Here is a 17,128-nt window from a genome sequence, read left to right on the forward strand (position 1 = left end):
GGGAGAATGTGACCTTCTCTCTCACAAAGAGGTGACACCTGCTTTCTGATTGGTTTGTAACGCCCCCCCCCCCCCCCCTTCCCACACAGTGGTCTCATCGTTCCGGAGATTCGAGGAAATGAAACTGTGCCGGAAGTGGTGACCACGTCCGGATACGCGCTCCTTCACTTCTTCAGCGATGCTGCATACAACCTGACCGGGTTCAACATCTTCTACTCGTGAGTGACCACTTTCTTAACCATGTTCACGGCCACTTTCTCAACTGCAATCACAACTTCTTTCACAACCACATTCAAACCGCAAAGAGGTTTCAGAAGTTGTTTTAATATTCTGAAGGACTGGCTTGAGCAGAGAGATGACCTTCAAAACTTTCTCTTATTAGTAATGGTGTTACTGTAGTTCTTCAGTGCTTGCATTGGTGTTATTGGTGCTGGTGGTATTAGACAGAAACTGGCCTATTTTTCAGAAGCCCTGTCACCTTCAATACATTTTTAAAAAAATGTAAGCTTTTGAATACTTGCTTATTATCACCGGTGAAAATAATAATAAATAGCTGTATACTGGTATTTTCTTATCTTTATCTTCTTTTCCAGTGTTGTGTTACTTATACTGCAGCAGAATGTCATTTTTGCCATTTTGTGCATGTTACTTCCTGTGAACCGGTCTGTGGATTGGATTTCCCAAACATGTGTGAGGGGGATGCAGGCGACTAATTATGCAGGCTGTATGCTAACGTCATTAGCCCTTTGTGCAACACTGAGATTTTCATAGACATGCTTGTCTTTTTGAGACTGGGACCCTCTGACCCTCTGTGAAGATCCTCCCTCTCCACTTTATTGGTGGTGGGGGGGGGGAGGGGGGTGCTTTTATTACTGTTTGTGGGTCTCTATGAGACATGGGCCCCTTGGGGGGGGGGGGTAAGTGTGCATTCTTATTATGTTTTCTCCCCCCCCCCCCAATGACGTGCTGACTCAGGGCGGGTGATGTCATGGTGATGCGAGAAGCGGGGTGATGTATAGAGCCTTGGAGGCAGGGAAACAGTGTGGGTCTCTCTTCACTCATTCTTTGATGTGCCCCCCCAGTGCATATGAATTTTGGAGATTATGAATTTCATGTTGTTTGTTTCATGCTGCTCAAATGTTCCTCTTAGTAAAACTTGTAATCTGAACTACAGTCTCAGTCTCATCGTTCATTCTCACTTTTAAAATAATGAACTAAACGATTTACACCCAAATTATTCGTTTTTGGGAAAACATTGTCGTTTAGTTATAAAAGAATGATGTCCTCTCAAGTAGAAATAGGTAAGTGCATTTTAGAAAACAGAAAGCCTGACAAGGTCTTTTGTTCCAGATCCCTTGGGAACTGGTGACCTTGGCAGAGATCTGTGCCTGTTTTGTAGCAGAAAATTTCAGTCAAGAGATTACTGTGCAGAACCAGACCTGACTGCGGTGAAGAGGTTACTGAACAGAACCAGACCTGACCGCTGTGAAGAGTTTACTATACAGGTCCGGTTCTGTACAGTAATCTCTTGACAGCGGTCAGGTCTGATTCTGTTCAGTAACCTCTTCACCGCGGTCAGGTCTGGTTCTGTACAGTAACCTCTTCACAGTGGTCAGGTCCAGTTCTGTACAGTAACCTCTTGGCAGCGGTCAGGTCCAGTTCTGTACAGTAACCTCTTGACAGTGGTCAGGTCTGGTTCTGTACAGTAACCTCTTGACAGTGGTCAGGTCCGGTTCTGTACAGTAACCCCTTCACCGGAGTCAGGTCTAGTACTGTACAGTAACCTCTTGACAGTGGACAGGTCTGGTTCTGTGCAGTAACCTCTTCGCAGCGGTCAGGTCCAGTTCTGTACAGTAATCTCTTGACAGCGGTCAGGTCCAGTTCTGTACAGTAATCTCTTGACAGCGGTCAGGTCCCCGTTCTGTACAGTAACCTCTTGATAGCGGTCAGGTCCGGTTCTATACAGTAACCTCTTCACAGTGGTCAGGGTACTGTCACCTGGTCACATGACGCATGATGTTTGTTTGCAGAATGAACTCGTGCCCGAATAACTGCTCGGGTCACGGGAAGTGCAGCACGGGGAACTCCATCTCCAGCAGGGTGTACTGCGAGTGCGATAAGTACTGGAAGGGGGAGGCCTGCGATATCCCGTACTGCAGGAACAACTGCGGCAGCCCAGACCACGGCTATTGCGACCTGACCGGGGAGAAGCTCTGTGTCTGCAACGACAGCTGGCAAGGTGGGGGTCACGTCCTGCACGCCTAGCGTACCGCCGGCGTGTGGCATGTCACAGGCCGCGTGTGAGTGTGTGTGTGCGCGTATTTCTGTTTGCGTGTGTGTGTGTGTGTCTATTTGTTTGTGTATGCATGCTCGTGCGAGTACACATGCATGTGTTTGCGCGTGTGTGTGTTTGTGTTTGTGGGTGTGTATGTGTGTGCGTGTGTGTGTGCATGTGCGTCTGTGTGTTTGTGTGCACGTGCCTGTGTTTGTGTGTGTGTAAGTGTGCGTGTTTGTGTGTACATGCATTTGTGTTTATTTGCACATGTGTGCCTGTGAATCTGTTTTAATAGTCTCTTTTTAGCTTTTGTGTGTATGGTTTTTTATATAGGGGGGGTGTTTGTGTGTGTGTGATTGCATGTGTCTGTGACCACTTCTGTCTATGAATGTATTTTATGTGCATTGTATTGTTTCTTTGTCTTGGTACAACTTCTGTTGTGTTAAAGATTCAAAGATTGAGCTGTGAATTAAGCTTTTAAGTTTGATTAAGTATATGGGTAATTTTGCAACAAGCTCCATTCCCATTGTGTTGGTAAGAGACAAAATCTGGCTACAATGCACAAGTGCTCGGAGTGGCAATTATATAAACCCTTCTAGCAATGAGATATCATGGGAAGTCAGAGACAACAGATTTCAAATAATTTCAGTTGCAGTGCTCTTCTGATGCACTGGCATCCCCTAGTGCTGACATGGATAACTGCTGTATTTCTTTATATCCTACTACTATAATTGGAGAGTGGTTTGTGTATTTGTGTGTCCCACCACTCCTCCAATCCACTTTCCTCCAATCCCTCTAAATTTGCCCCAAAAAAAGGTTCAGGGGGCCGGCTTTTGCATATGGTGTTTTTCATCATTTCATTTTTAATCTTAAATAAATACTTCCCAGTTTTACTTTTTATTTTGGAATCCGGAACTACTTTCCACCGTACCAATGGTAACAGTTACACCACACACCAGAGACGGAACTGAAAATACTGGAGAGGATCCAGTAAAGAAAGAGAGAGTTTTTTTGAAGAACGTTCTGCATCATGCTTAAAAAGAAGCGCAAATCACTGTTGGCAAGTCGTGATGCCAAACGCAAGAGATTGGCGCGAGGTAGCGAATCTCCAGAGAAGTCAGGTAAGAATTCTGACGCATATTGCTGATTCGCCATTTGACGTTAGCATGCTAATAAAGTACCTAGCTAGCTAGCTCATCATTCGTGTTTCATGCTTCTTGCGGTCGGCACGGTCCATAGACATACTACATGGTGCGGACGGCGCACACGGTCTCCATGAACGTCAGGTCGTTTCATAGTTTTTGCGGTCAGAGCGGCTCGAAGAACGAAGTGCACGTTCTCTCACCATAGCGACACCAGTCATTGCTTCACGGTCTGTGCGGCCCCCGTCTGATTCATGACAGAAATTATGAGCTTCCTTTCCCCTTTGTCAGGCGACAGTTCCCTGTCAGGCTGGCTTTCTCAGTTACCATCAACAAAGGTCAGGGACAAGAAAATGAGCGAGTTGCCATCTACTTTCCTCAGCTTGTGTTCGCTCACGTCCAGCTCTACAGAGCCTTCTCGAGGGGAAAGAGAGCCACCAACTTGCAAGGTTTTATTGAAGGAAATGAGGACAGAATAACAGACAACATTGTGTATAAGGAGCTGCTATAATTCTGTGTAAGTAGCTGTAATTTTTTATCCGACCCTGCCCTATATATATATATATATATATATATATATATATATATATATATATATATATATATATATAGACAGTGAGCACCATAATTCATTGGACAGTGACACATTTTTGTTATTTTGATTCTGTACTCTAGCACTTTGAGTTTGAAAGGATACAATGACAATGAGGTTGAAGTGCAGACTCAGCTTTAATTTGAGGGTATTTTCATACATATCGGATGAACCGTTTAGAAATTATAGAACCTTTTGTACATAGTCCCCCCATTTTCGGGCATCAAATAATATTGGACAGTTTAACATAATGTAGAATAAAGTAATAATTTTTAATATTTGATCCTTTGCATTCAATGACTGCTTGAACGACGCATAGACATCACCAGACGCTGGGTATCTTCTCTGGTGATGCTCTGCCAGGCCTGTACTGCAGTCGTCTTCAGTCCTACTTGTTTTGGGGACTTTTTGCCTTCAGTCCCCTCTTCAGCATGTAAAATGCATGTTCAATTGGATTCAGATCTGGTGATTGACTCGGCCAGTCAAGGATTTTCCAGTTTTTGGACATCAAAAACCCCTTCGTTGCTATAGCAGTATGTTTCGGGTCATTGTCTTGTTGCATGATGAAGTGCCGTCCAATGAGTTTGGAGGCATTTGGTTTTATCTGAGCAGATAAAATATTTCTGTAGACATCAGAATTCATTGTTCTACTTCTGTCTGCAGTCACATCATTGATGAAGACAAGTGAGCCCATTCCACTGGCAGCCATACAGGCCCAAGCCATAACACCCCCTCCATCATGTTTCACGGATCTCGCCTTTCTGTTCTTCAGGCTTATCAGTGGTTTTCATCTTGTAGTGTACCCTCTGAAGTCCTGCTGGTGTAGTCTTCTACGTATGGTAGACTTTGACACATCTACACCTGCATCCAGGAGAGTGTTTTTGATCTGCTGGGCTGTTGTCAGGGGGGTTTTCTTCACCATAGAGAGTATTCTCCGGTCATCCACTACATTGGTCTTCCTCTGTCTACCAGGTCTTTTGACATGATTGAGTTCACCGGTTGTTTTTTTCTTGTTAATGATGAACCGAAGTGTTGACTTGGGCATGCCCAGGGTTTTTGCAATGTTCCTGATTGATTGATTTTCATTTCTGAGCCTTCTGACGACCAGCTTAATATGCATAGACACTGCTGTCTTCCTCATGTTGTCACACCCCAACAACAATCTCCAAAGGCAATTGCAAAGTCTAGAATCAAGACTAGACATCTCTTCTGCATTCTGCATTCACTAACGACACAAATGAATACACCTGCACAAGCAATACACACGCAAAATATCCAATTGATAGAGTGTATCTAAAAAAAATTTCCATACCTGCTGGGACACGTGTCTCCAGTCAGGAGAATTTGTTTTTAGGAACACTACCAAAATCTATTGTGATAGGTATGATCGACAATGATGCATTTACGGCTACTTACGATAAGAACCCTTTTGGATTCAAACACTATGATCTAGAATTCTTAGCAGTCTACGTGGATGGACAACAATATCCAGCTAAACCCCTGCAGCCCTAATATCTGACGGGGTCTGCCGTACGTGAGTTTTACCAGTTAGCACTCACCTCAGGAAGACATCTTAAAAATAGAGCCCTAGCTATTGACCGAGAAGACTTTTTGAATGGCTACACACTCTATGCATTTAACCTCACACCCGACGAAGAATGTGGTCAACATTTATCTCTAATTAAGACTGGAAATCTACGGTTGGAAACTTGCTTCAGACAGCCACTGCCACATGCTATCAATCTGATAGTTTACGCTGTATTTGATAGCATAATTGAAGTATCAAACCGTAGACAGGTCCTGGTGGATTACTACTGAGACAATGAATACTGTTTAACTAACAGCCATTATGGACAAAATTTCTGCAAATATGCATTTTCTTGGTGTGTTAGCGAGCGACCAGTTACCTGAAAGACCTGTGCAGAAACTAATATTACTAAATATTACTATCGGTAATAATTAATATGCACAGCTCGGATCTCCCTGGGGAACACTGGCTAGCCGTCTACATAACCGAGGATCGTATCGGGTGTTTTTTTGATAGTTTTGGAAACAAACTGATAGTTGTCAGAAACAAACTGGGGCGGAGCAGGCCGTGAAGGCCCCTCCGGGACTTTGGGCGAAGCAGGCCGTGAAGGCCCCTCCGGGACTTTGGGCGAAGCAGGCCGTGAAGGCCCCTCCGGGACTTTGGGCGAAGCAGGCCGTGAAGGCCCCTCCGGGACTTTGGGCGAAGCAGGCCGTGAAGGCCCCTCCGGGACTTGGGGCGAAGCAGGCCGTGAAGGCCCCTCCGGGAATTGGGGCGGAGCAGGCCGAGCAGGCCCCTCCGGGGCTTGGGGCGGAGCAGGCCGAGCAGGCCGAGCAGGCCGAGCAGGCCCCTCCGGGGCTTGGGGCGGAGCAGGCCGAGCAGGCACCTTCGGGGCTTGGGGCTGAGCAGGCCGTGAAGGCCCCTCCGGGACTTGGGGCTGAGCAGGTCGTGAAGGCCCCTCCGGGACTTGGGGCGGAGCAGGCCGAGCAGGCCGAGCAGGCCTATGGATATTGTTGTCCATCCACGTAGACTGCTAAGAATTCTAGATCATAGTGTTTGAATGCAAAAGGGTTCTTATCGTAAGTAGCCGTAAATGCATCATTGTCGACCATACCTATCACAATAGATTTTGGTAGTGTTCCACTTGGGGCGGAGCAGGCCGAGCAGGCCCCTCCGGGGCTTGGGGCGGAGCAGGCCGAGCAGGCCGAGCAGGCCCAGCAAGCCCCTCCGGGGCTTGGGGCGGAGCAGGCCGAGAAGGCCCCTCCGGGGCTTGGGGCGGAGCAGGCCGTGAAGGCCCCGGTCGCGTATTCCGTAAACGACCGCGACCCCTGGCGTATGCTCGTCAGCTGGTCCGCCCCATGTCCACTGGACAAGAGGGCCTGTCCGATGGCAGGGCTGAACTCAGAGGCCCCCCCAGCGACCACCGGCTTGCTCCAGACTGGTGGCATAATAAACAAAACAAAAACCTGAGGAGAGAAAAGGGAAAAAGGGAGAGGGGGAAAAAAAAACCTCTGCTGGGTCCAGCACTGGCTGGATCCTTCTGTCAGGATGCGTGGGGAGTTGGGACCCAAACGCAGAGGGTGGAAAAAATACAAAAACTCCCAAATTATAAGAATAAAAGACTTTACTTACACACAGGAACAAAAGGGAACAAAAAGCCTTGCAGGGCGACCTTCAACAAACGAAGGAAAATTTCAAACAAACATAGGAACAAGGAAAATCCAGAAAATACAAAACATGGGGAAACCAGAACATGGGCAGGAAGGCATGGAGCAGACTTGAGGAGGGGAGCACAGAACAACCAGACATAACCGCAAGGATCCAGCACCTGAGTCAAGGGAGGGGGAAACTTAAATAGAACAGACACTGACGAGACACAGGAGGGCACTATGAACAATCAGGCCACAGAGAGGGAAGGGAAAACGAGACAACCAGCAAGCACTAATAGGACAATTGGAAACAATTAAACAATTACACAGGGGGAGCAGGACACAAAACAGAAGTGCCGCCATCTGGCAGCCCAACAGGGAAAACGCAGACAGGAACACAGGACCATCCCTATCTGTCTTCCATTGTTAATTCCTCTCTCTCCTCTGGTCATGTTCCCTCTGTTTTTAAGACGGCTCGTGTTACCCCACTACTCAAAAAACCCACATTAGACCCCTCCGATGTAGCAAATTATTGACCCGTATCCCTTCTACCCTTTCTGTCCAAAACCCTCGAACGAGCAGTTCTTAAACAATTAACCTCTTTTCTCCATCATAACAACCTGCTAGACCCTCACCAGTCTGGCTTCCGATCTGGGCACTCAACAGAGACTGCACTCCTAGCTGTGACGGAGGCACTTGCCACTGCAAGAGCCTCACGCCTTTCCTCTGTCCTGATCCTTCTTGACCTGTCTGCAGCTTTTGACACGGTCAACCATAAAATACTCCTCTCCACCTTGGCTGGGATGGGAATTGCCGGGACTGCCCTGTCTTGGTTCGCTTCCTATCTTGCAGATAGGACCTACCAGGTCACCTGGAAGGGGTCTGCCTCTGCTTCTCATCCACTTGTTACGGGAGTGCCGCAGGGATCTGTACTGGGTCCTCTGCTGTTCTCCTTATACACCAGATCTCTTGGTTCAGTCATTAATTCACATGGTTTTTCCTATCATTGTTATGCAGATGACACACAACTCTTCTTTTCTTTCCCCCCCTCGGCCACACTGGTCAATGATAAGATCTCTTCCTGCCTGGCTGACATCTCCACCTGGATGGCTAGCCACCATCTGAAGCTCAACCTCAACAAAATTGAGCTGCTCTTCTTCCCGTACAAGACCTCCTTGCTTCGTGAACTCTCAATCACGGTTGATGGCACCACAGTGACTGCCTCTCACTCTGCCAAGAGCTTGGGGGTGGTCCTGGATGACCAACTGGACCTCAAGGAGCACATCTGTACACATAACTGTATTCAACATGTACAGATGGGGAAAATGTTCATAAACTTTAATGTACTGTGAGGATGATGGAGAATAAACAATCCAAACGAAATTATACAAGTCAAAGTTTAATTTATTAACAATGTTGAAATATACAAAACACATTTCATAGTGAGAATAAAAACACATTTCATAGGAAGAAAATGAAAACACATTTCACAGTAAAAAAAATAAATAATAAAAACAAAAGACAGAAAATGCTACACATTTCGTAACAGTACATTTCAAGAGGTGAGCCAGGAGGCTGTGTCCAAAATCGGAGACCTAAACATAGGAGTTGTCGTCATCAAGAGTGCCGGGTATCCCTTTAACAAACTTGATGTCTCTTATCTTCATTAACTCGTCGTAAAGCGGTTGCCAACAGTCATAAATGTACACAATGTTTTCAGTTTTATCAGAAATCACATTGTCAGCATTGGCAATCAACATCTTTACAAAAAATGTTTTTCCCGAGTTTGAAGGTCCGCTTATTACACAAGAGAAAGGGTGTTGAAGTCTAAAGTCAAAATTTGTGACGTCTCTCAACCCCTGAATAGACCTATCCATACCGCTATCAGTACCCATAAGGCAATGTCGAGAAATCAGACAGTAGGACACATTTGTTGTGCACAACTTTAAAACGCTTAACGACTGATTTGTTTTTCAGTGTGAGTTGCTTTTTGCCCCTCACAGCGCATGCAAGTAGTGCATAATGCATAGTGGTCAACAAGACCAATCAGCGTGTCTAATTTGATCGCCTTTGAATTTTCGGCATTCAGTGTAATCCCCTTTGCTTTCATACAGGTTTTCCCACCTGCCGTCCGATACCCGTATGTCTTTGGACCGCCCAAGCAAAATTCTGTGATGTAATCCCCACAGCCTATTTCATCCATCAGATCTCCTAGATTTGGTCCTAGGGGTGGTTCCCAGTCACCATTCTTAGAAACAAAGACAAACGCTGTCTGTGTCGCTGTACAACAATCTGTCACCCAGTTTATCCATAAGATTGTACAATTCCAATCGTGCATGCGCCGTTGTGAAAGCACCGAGAAACACGTTTATGTTGCGAGTTTGCCCACCATATCCATCAGAATGACGCCAGTGAATAAACGCCACATCTTCCGAGACAAACGAAAAGTGGGTGACATCATATTCATCGCCAAAAATGTATCGCGCAAATTGTTCTTGGTCGTTCAACATTTCTGCAACGGGTAAATTTTCCCTCATTTGATACTTCGACCCCAGAGGCTGTTGAGAAGTTTGTTGATGGATCTGCGATCTTGATTCACACATATTTTATCAGGATTCAACCTAATATTCTCCTTTTCGAAACAGTCATCAATATAGGCTCTCTTGTCGGCCTCTGACACTGCATGCTCTGGGTAACCGCTAGCCTCCTGCTTGTACTGGAGAAAAGTTTTCATGTAGTCAGAAAATAGCGTGTCTGAGCTTTGGGGGAAATGCCAAGCCTTGTCTATAGTGACTACAGCGTAACCCTTCTCAACAGCTTTCATCAGCTTGATGCTAACCCAGCATCCTGAAATTGACCTTTCTTCACCGTTGTGGTGACAGGGTGTAATCTGATTTTCCTGTTTGGCGCATGTTCGACAGAGAGGGAACATTAATTTCCCATTACAACGATAGGGTAGGACGGGGTGGAGTAGCCCTCGCGGCGGTTGTACCGTTGCTTTGACCAAGCCGTAATAGTTTTCGAGAGGTTCAAAGTCCTTGAAAATTATCTGAGGGTGTCCTATGGGATAGCTTTTCCTAGCCTGACAGTATGGGTATAAACTTGTGAAATCCAAATACCTGATTTTCTCCCCCTCTTTAGCTTTGTAGTACAGCTTGTAAGCATTTGTCCTACCGCCAAAGAGGCTGTCTCTAGGTTTCTATCGTGCCGGGTGTGTGTATGTAGCCATAAATTTGACAACGCTCGGATTGTTTTGTTTAGCACGCTTCCACGCGCATTCCCACATAACTTCAACCTTCAACCCATACGCCTTTGTAAGAGTTTACAGTTTGTCATTAAAACGCTTTCTTAAAACCCCATATGGTATCTTGGACAACGGATGCGTGTGGTTTGGGTTATAACGGCACGCGTGACCATGATGCATACAACCATTAAATTCAAGAGCTATTCTCTCGCCGTCTTTTTCGTAATAGCCGTCAACATAATATTTACCCACCATCATCTCACCGTGGGTCAGAGCGTGGTGCATATCTACATTTCTGCTTTCCTTGACAAATTCTAACCATTCAATGGAAATGTCCGAATATGCTTTGTGTTGGTTAACGTAAGCGTTGTTATGTGTCAGGGAAAACGTGTCTTGTAGCCATACAGCAGGACGCCAGCGTGATGTGGTTAAACGGGTCAAGACCTGTACATTCTATAAATTCGTCGCGGTATTTTAAGCAAGCCTCTCTTAGCAGGACAACATCGTTTCTACCATAGGTGTACAGTTCTTTCTGGAAGTCAAAAACACCGTCAGCAACTTAGTTGTACCACTTGTCAAATTCGGCCTTGTCCTTATCCGACATGGTCTCATAACCATAGTAATGTTTATCTGGGTAAGGACCGCGGTAACTGTCATTTTCCTGCTTGTTAAATTTGTGCCCTTTCTCCACAGTGCTCAGATTTAACACAGCGGATGTTTTAGCAAGACGCATAGGGATGAATGAGTAGCTATCTATGTATCGCTGCTTAAAACACTCGTCGTACATGGAAATCAGCCTACACCCCATCATGGTGATTTTAGGTGTAATGCCCACTTTGGAAAAATGTTCCAGGAGAATAAAATTGCCAAACCCCGCGGCATTGTGCGCTAGCCATGTATAACCTCTGTACTTGGGGCATCTAAACTTGCTCAAAAGTTTTTCAATACAGTCAACTTCAGCTGTAAACTCTTCGCCATTAAATGTGATGGCACAGACAAAGTTGGCGCTGTGTTTGCCATTCTCAAACCAGGTCTCAAAATCAAAGAAAATATAATTGGTGTCTGTTTTTTTAAAGTGGTAGGTTGTATGTAACAATTATGTTCTGCATCTGGTGACAAATCATCGCTGCAATGAATACAACGCCCCATAACACATTTGTGCGCTTTTGGCTTTTTCACACTAACATGGTAGCGTCTGTTACATTTCTTACAATAGGCTACTTTGTAACATCACATGGTGCCACTAACGCTCCTGACTCACCCGTGGAAACAGACTGTTTGTGTTTATCAAAACATAAGCCTGATTTGCAATACCTTGAACAATCATTGCAATATTTTGGCTTTCTAGGTTTCGGAGTCATTGCACACATCACAACTGAACTTACAGCTGTGGTCTCGATGATTACTAAATACTGCATAGCAAAACTGACAAACATACGGCTCGCCTAGGAATGCCATAAGATTCCGTATCATATAATAATGACCGTCGTGAAGATACAAGAACACTGTCCTACTGTGTGGTGTGTCGCTTGTCTGATATTTCTGCAACATGTTTGAACCCGATCTATAGAGTACAACTATTTTAATCCCTAGTGCACCCTCAAACCTTGAAACATCTTTAAACCCTATTTTCTGTTGTATTGTATAACCGATGCGTGTGTGCATGTCTGCAACCTTCTCTAGTATGTTGGCGGGTGCTTGAGGGTCCAGATAATGTGCGAGACAGATTGTGAAACACAGGTTGTTTGAAATGTTAGAAGGAAAAAATAAATTCATCTTGTTTTTGCTAATCACTTCATTGTGCACAAGGTCGCGTAGCTTTCTATACACACCACCGTTCTTACTCCGTGTAATAGAAACTGTTAGCTCCAAGTTGTCATCAACCCTGATTTGCGTGTTGCTCTGCATAACTCTTTCAATGGCATCCAAGAAACGCTCAGCTCCGTAACCATTTTCTGGAGACAACATCGCGTTAAAAGAGACCGGCGTGGAACATGAACTAGGCCTACGGGAAATGTTCGAAAGTCGGCTTAAAACCTCTGACAAAGCACCCCAATCCACTTTACACAACGAGAAAACTTCACGGATAATCTTTGTCTGATTATTCAACGTCGTAGTCAACTCCTGGTATCTACGTTCCTATCTCAGATTGTCATCAACCAACCTCTGTTCAACGTTCGTTATCTGAACAATATTCTCAGCCAACTTTTCAACAGTCTTGCACTGCCTCCCTCTCAAAAACAGACACGTTTCTGTCAAACCGATCTGGATAATGGTGGAGTTCGCCAATAACAGTGTCGCGATCATTGACCATATCAAAACATAAACGGTCATACCCTTGACGAGAATCTTCAGCAGGTTCTTGGTTGTTGCATAATCCAACAGCTTCAGAATCGTCCACAAAACCTTCAATAATTCCACACTGCGATGCGGTTGCCGTACACCGATTCCTCACCACAGTAAGCACAGGTAGGACTATATCTTTGTTCTTATTCGAGTCCGTTGGCAGATCCCCAAAGCTTCGTCCCAGAATTTAATTTGTGTATCCGTCCAGGCTTCGATGCCACCACCTGCTGTTCCCCATCACCGCCACCCGGCCCCACCCATCATCTGAGCCACATCACATATCATATCTTGTGCATAAACTGGCTGACATGCTGGTCACCAGTCGGCACCCTGAGCTGACCAGAGGAGGATGGGTTTCCCCCTTGAGCCTGGTTCCTTCCAAGGTTTCTCCCCATCTGCCACAGGGAGTTTTTCCTTGCCACTGTTGCCTTAGGCTTGCTTCTGTGTGGGTTTAGGCTAGGGTTGTCTGTAAAGCGTATTGTGACAACTGTTGTAAAATACGCTATACAAATAAATTTGATTGAAATTTGATTGATAGCAATACAGTTTCTCAGAAATGGATATTCTTGAAATAGGGACGTGCTTACCAAGTGGCGACTGTTCGGGTACACTTTGGTAACACAATACAGGCGTAATAATATCACCATACACTGAAAGGTATGATAAAACAGGTTTAATTAATAGTGAAATAACAACATCGGCCAAAATTTTATTTTCTTTCATAGACACAAATGATTAGACCATACTAACCGAGAGAGTCGAATCCTTCAATTTCGACGATTGTGTATCGATTGATACGATTTGTATCGCATTCAGCAGCACCTATCAAATAAACAGTCTGCCTGTTAAACAAAAAACAAAAGCGAACATAAAGCTAAATGCAGCAACACAAAATGTAATTATAAATAAAACAAAATCTGTAAGAACAAACAAATCAACTTACTCAAAATGAAAGAATCCCTTGTAGTCTTCTCAAGATGCACTTGTCAGCAGGTCAACTCGGTAAATAACCACGCGGTACCCGGGTCAGTTTTATACACACCCTACAGGTTAAATATATTTACAACCAAACACGTCTCGGTCATCAGCCGTCGCGACATGTCCGGGCAACACGCAAATATATATAGTGTTATACGTATAATGTCATAAATCTCACTGATAAACAGATGTCTCCTTTTAAACACCGACAGAGGGTGGCGTCATTAAGCACACCATACTACGGGAATGATTGAAAAGTCTGAATAAAAGGTCTAACAAAGGTCCCCGCTGACAAACGGATCCTTGAAACAATGACTTGGGGGGTGGTGTTATAAATCTCTCACTGACAAACAGACCTGCCACTCAAACTGACCATTCAATCAAACATATAGCGGTCAAAAACTGACCTGTCACTCAAACTGACCTCAAGACGATTAGCAAATATGTAGTAGCCTTTTTGCGGTGTTGCGCTATTCCATGCGGCACTGTAGACAAAGTCCAAACCAGGGACTTCAAGATCTCTACAAACTTTGTTTCTAAACAAACTCCAGTCTTTAGCAGGGAATGAAAATGTGTGTCATCTTCAAATGTTTCCCAGCCAGATTCAACGGCGTATAGTTTCACATCTTGTGTAACTTTGTCAAAAACGATATGTGAAACTACACGTCCATCAGACAACATCCATTCGTATTCCTCAGCATCCTTAACATTTTGAAGAAATCGGATCAAACTCTCAGATTTTCTCTTTTTTGGCGCAAAAGTACATCATCCACAATAGTATTGGAAATGGGTGTAAGAGGTACCCTCTTCACACTCTTTGTTGCCTCTGATGTTGCCATTTTAGTATCGCAGATCTGGTTTTGTGACAAAGGTGTCTTGTGATTTTATTCTCTGTATTATATTGGATGATTGCTGTTTTCTCAATCTAAGCACTAATAATCTACTTGCCCTGTTGCCGTATTCATAGTATCTTTGGTTAGTGACTCTTAAGCTTCCCTCAATCTTATCTGATAGTAGGCTATTGAGTTCTCTACAAGCTGCGTTTAGATTATTTATGAGATTGGTCATCGCAGATTGTTTATGTTTATGTTCTAACTCTTTTATTTTATCTTCCAATTCTCACTGTTTAAGCTTCCTTCTTTCTTTTCCTAGCACATGTAAACGAAATAATGCGGCCCCTAATGTATGCTTTAGCACAGTCCCACAGTATAAGGGGTGATGTTTCAGACGAGGTATTGGTATCTAGATACTTCTTGAGCTCTGCTGTGATGAAGGAGGTAAATTCTTTATCATTAAGGAGGGATGCATTAAGTCTCCATTGTTTGGATGCTGGTCTATGGCCTATATCCCACTTTAGTGCAACAGGTGCATGGTCAGAGGTAGTAATAGGCAGTATCTCAATGTCCTCTATCCTATGTAACTCTACCTTAGGGGTGAGGAAATAATCAATCCTTGAATAGGATATGTGTCTGCTTGAATAGAAAGTGAAGTCCCTGCTTCTTGGAAACTTGCTTCTCCATATATCCACAAGGCCTGCTTCTATGGATTGATGTTTGAGCATTCTGCTCATTCTAGATAGGGGAGCTTTAGAGGCAGGTTGTCGATCCATTAGCTGTGACATTACACAGTTAAGGTCTCCTCCCATCAGCAACAATCCAGAGCTATACTGTAATACCATATTGAACAGTTTCTTGATGAAACCAGGCTCATCTTCATTAGGTGCGTATGCATTTATGAGGGACACTTCTATGCCATCAATTAATCCATTAACCAAAATATATCTCCCCTCAGTATCTTTATGTACCAATGTTTGTGTGAAATTAATTTGTCTGTGTATAAGTATGGACACTCCCTTCTTTCTCCCTGATCAGTGTGAAGAGTAATATACTTTATCTGCCTATGACTTTTTTAACTTTTCATGTTCCTCATCAGATAAATGGGTTTCCTGAAGAAATGCTATCTGACATTTGGCTTGTTTCAGCTGGTGTAAAAATTTATTTCTCTTAACAGGACTATGAAGACCTTTAACATTATAGCTTATAATTTTTAGTGTGTCCATTACTTACAACATATAATTTGTACTTTGATCCCCTGGTACTGGAAGCTGGGGGAGAGATATGGGGGGCAGAGACGAACAGCCCACACATAGATCATGCATATTGTTATGTGGGTTATGAGGAGTGGAAGCAAATAATGTAACCAAAAGGAGTGGAATAAGCAAAAGTACTTACTACAGCTGTACCAAAGTTTTTTAACTTCAACAAAAACAATAGGAATCCAGATAAAAAAGGAGATGGTAACCTTGTTGTTCTTATTTTTAATGCAGGATCCTCGGGGAACATAAGGATCAGAACAAGAAAAACACAACAACTATTAAGACTACAGCTAACTAACATTAGCAATAGAATGGTGGGACCTAGTCCCTAGCCACTAACAGCAAGCAGCAAAAGTGCACAGTCTAGATTGGGTTTGACTGTGCTTTGAGTGTGCTAAGATAAAGAAAAAGTGAGTTATGAAGTATTAGCCATTCAGGCTCCTGCAGGACCTAACACAAATATATAAAGTCAAACAGCTCCTCATGGTGAAATAGCCATCTTAATTACACACAAAATTACATTCAGTAGGAATGTTAATGATCTCCTATTAGAGTAACTACTAATGAAGTATATATAGTAAGAAAATAATAAAATAATAAAAATAACGGCCATAGAGTATTAAGAATTGTGGGCTCTCGCGGGAAACAAATATGTTCACTTAAGTGTGAAGCGTAATTTACCCCTATGATTATGTTTAACGCACCAAATTAAATTTCAATAGAAAATAAACAGGGAATAGCGATGTGTTAACAATATGTAAAAATATATTAGTTACACATCATAATCATCAGTTCTTTCTGTTATTGTCAATGAAAGTAAGGATATACTCAGTCTTCCGGCTCTGTAGATGGGATAACAGTCTTCTGGATATACTCCATGGCCTTTCTGGTATCTATAAACTCGTCGTCTTTGTGTGAAATCCGGAGTCTAGCTGGGAAGAGTAGACCGCAACGGACTCCTTTTTGTCCTCGTAGCGCCTTCCGTGTGTCCGTGAATTGGCAATGCTCTGTCTTTGGCAGTGCTGGGTGTAGTCGGGGAATATGGCAATCCGCTTCCCATTGTGAATCGGGGGGCTCTGTCCCAGGCCCCCATAAATTATTTTAGAGACTGCTTTATGGGAGCTGGATTCCGGGTGCTCATCAATACCGACTCGACTATGGCCCCGTCTCATTCTCCCCTCCATGTCCTCACATCGGTCTTTTAGAGTTAGGCCTACCACCTGGCTTTGAAGGCTGGTTACCGTGGCTTGTAGCGAAACCACCTCATCTGACCATGTTGATA

The 17,128-nt window shown here is 44.0% G+C and overlaps 1 protein-coding gene across 3 annotated transcripts in view; it reads left to right on the forward strand.

The window, feature by feature from the left end:
* Positions 1-17,128, forward strand: part of atrnl1b (attractin-like 1b) — a 268,072-nt gene that overhangs the window by 79,691 nt on the left and 171,253 nt on the right. For all 3 annotated transcript variants that reach the window (XM_064321326.1, XM_064321328.1, XM_064321327.1), the window contains exons 4-5: positions 90-218; positions 2,031-2,239. In XM_064321326.1, the coding sequence (XP_064177396.1) occupies positions 90-218; positions 2,031-2,239 (338 nt within the window). The remainder of the gene's footprint in view (positions 1-89; positions 219-2,030; positions 2,240-17,128) is intronic.

The sequence above is a fragment of the Anguilla rostrata genome, chromosome 2 (genome assembly GCF_018555375.3).
Source record: "Anguilla rostrata isolate EN2019 chromosome 2, ASM1855537v3, whole genome shotgun sequence".
Taxonomy (NCBI): domain Eukaryota; kingdom Metazoa; phylum Chordata; class Actinopteri; order Anguilliformes; family Anguillidae; genus Anguilla; species Anguilla rostrata.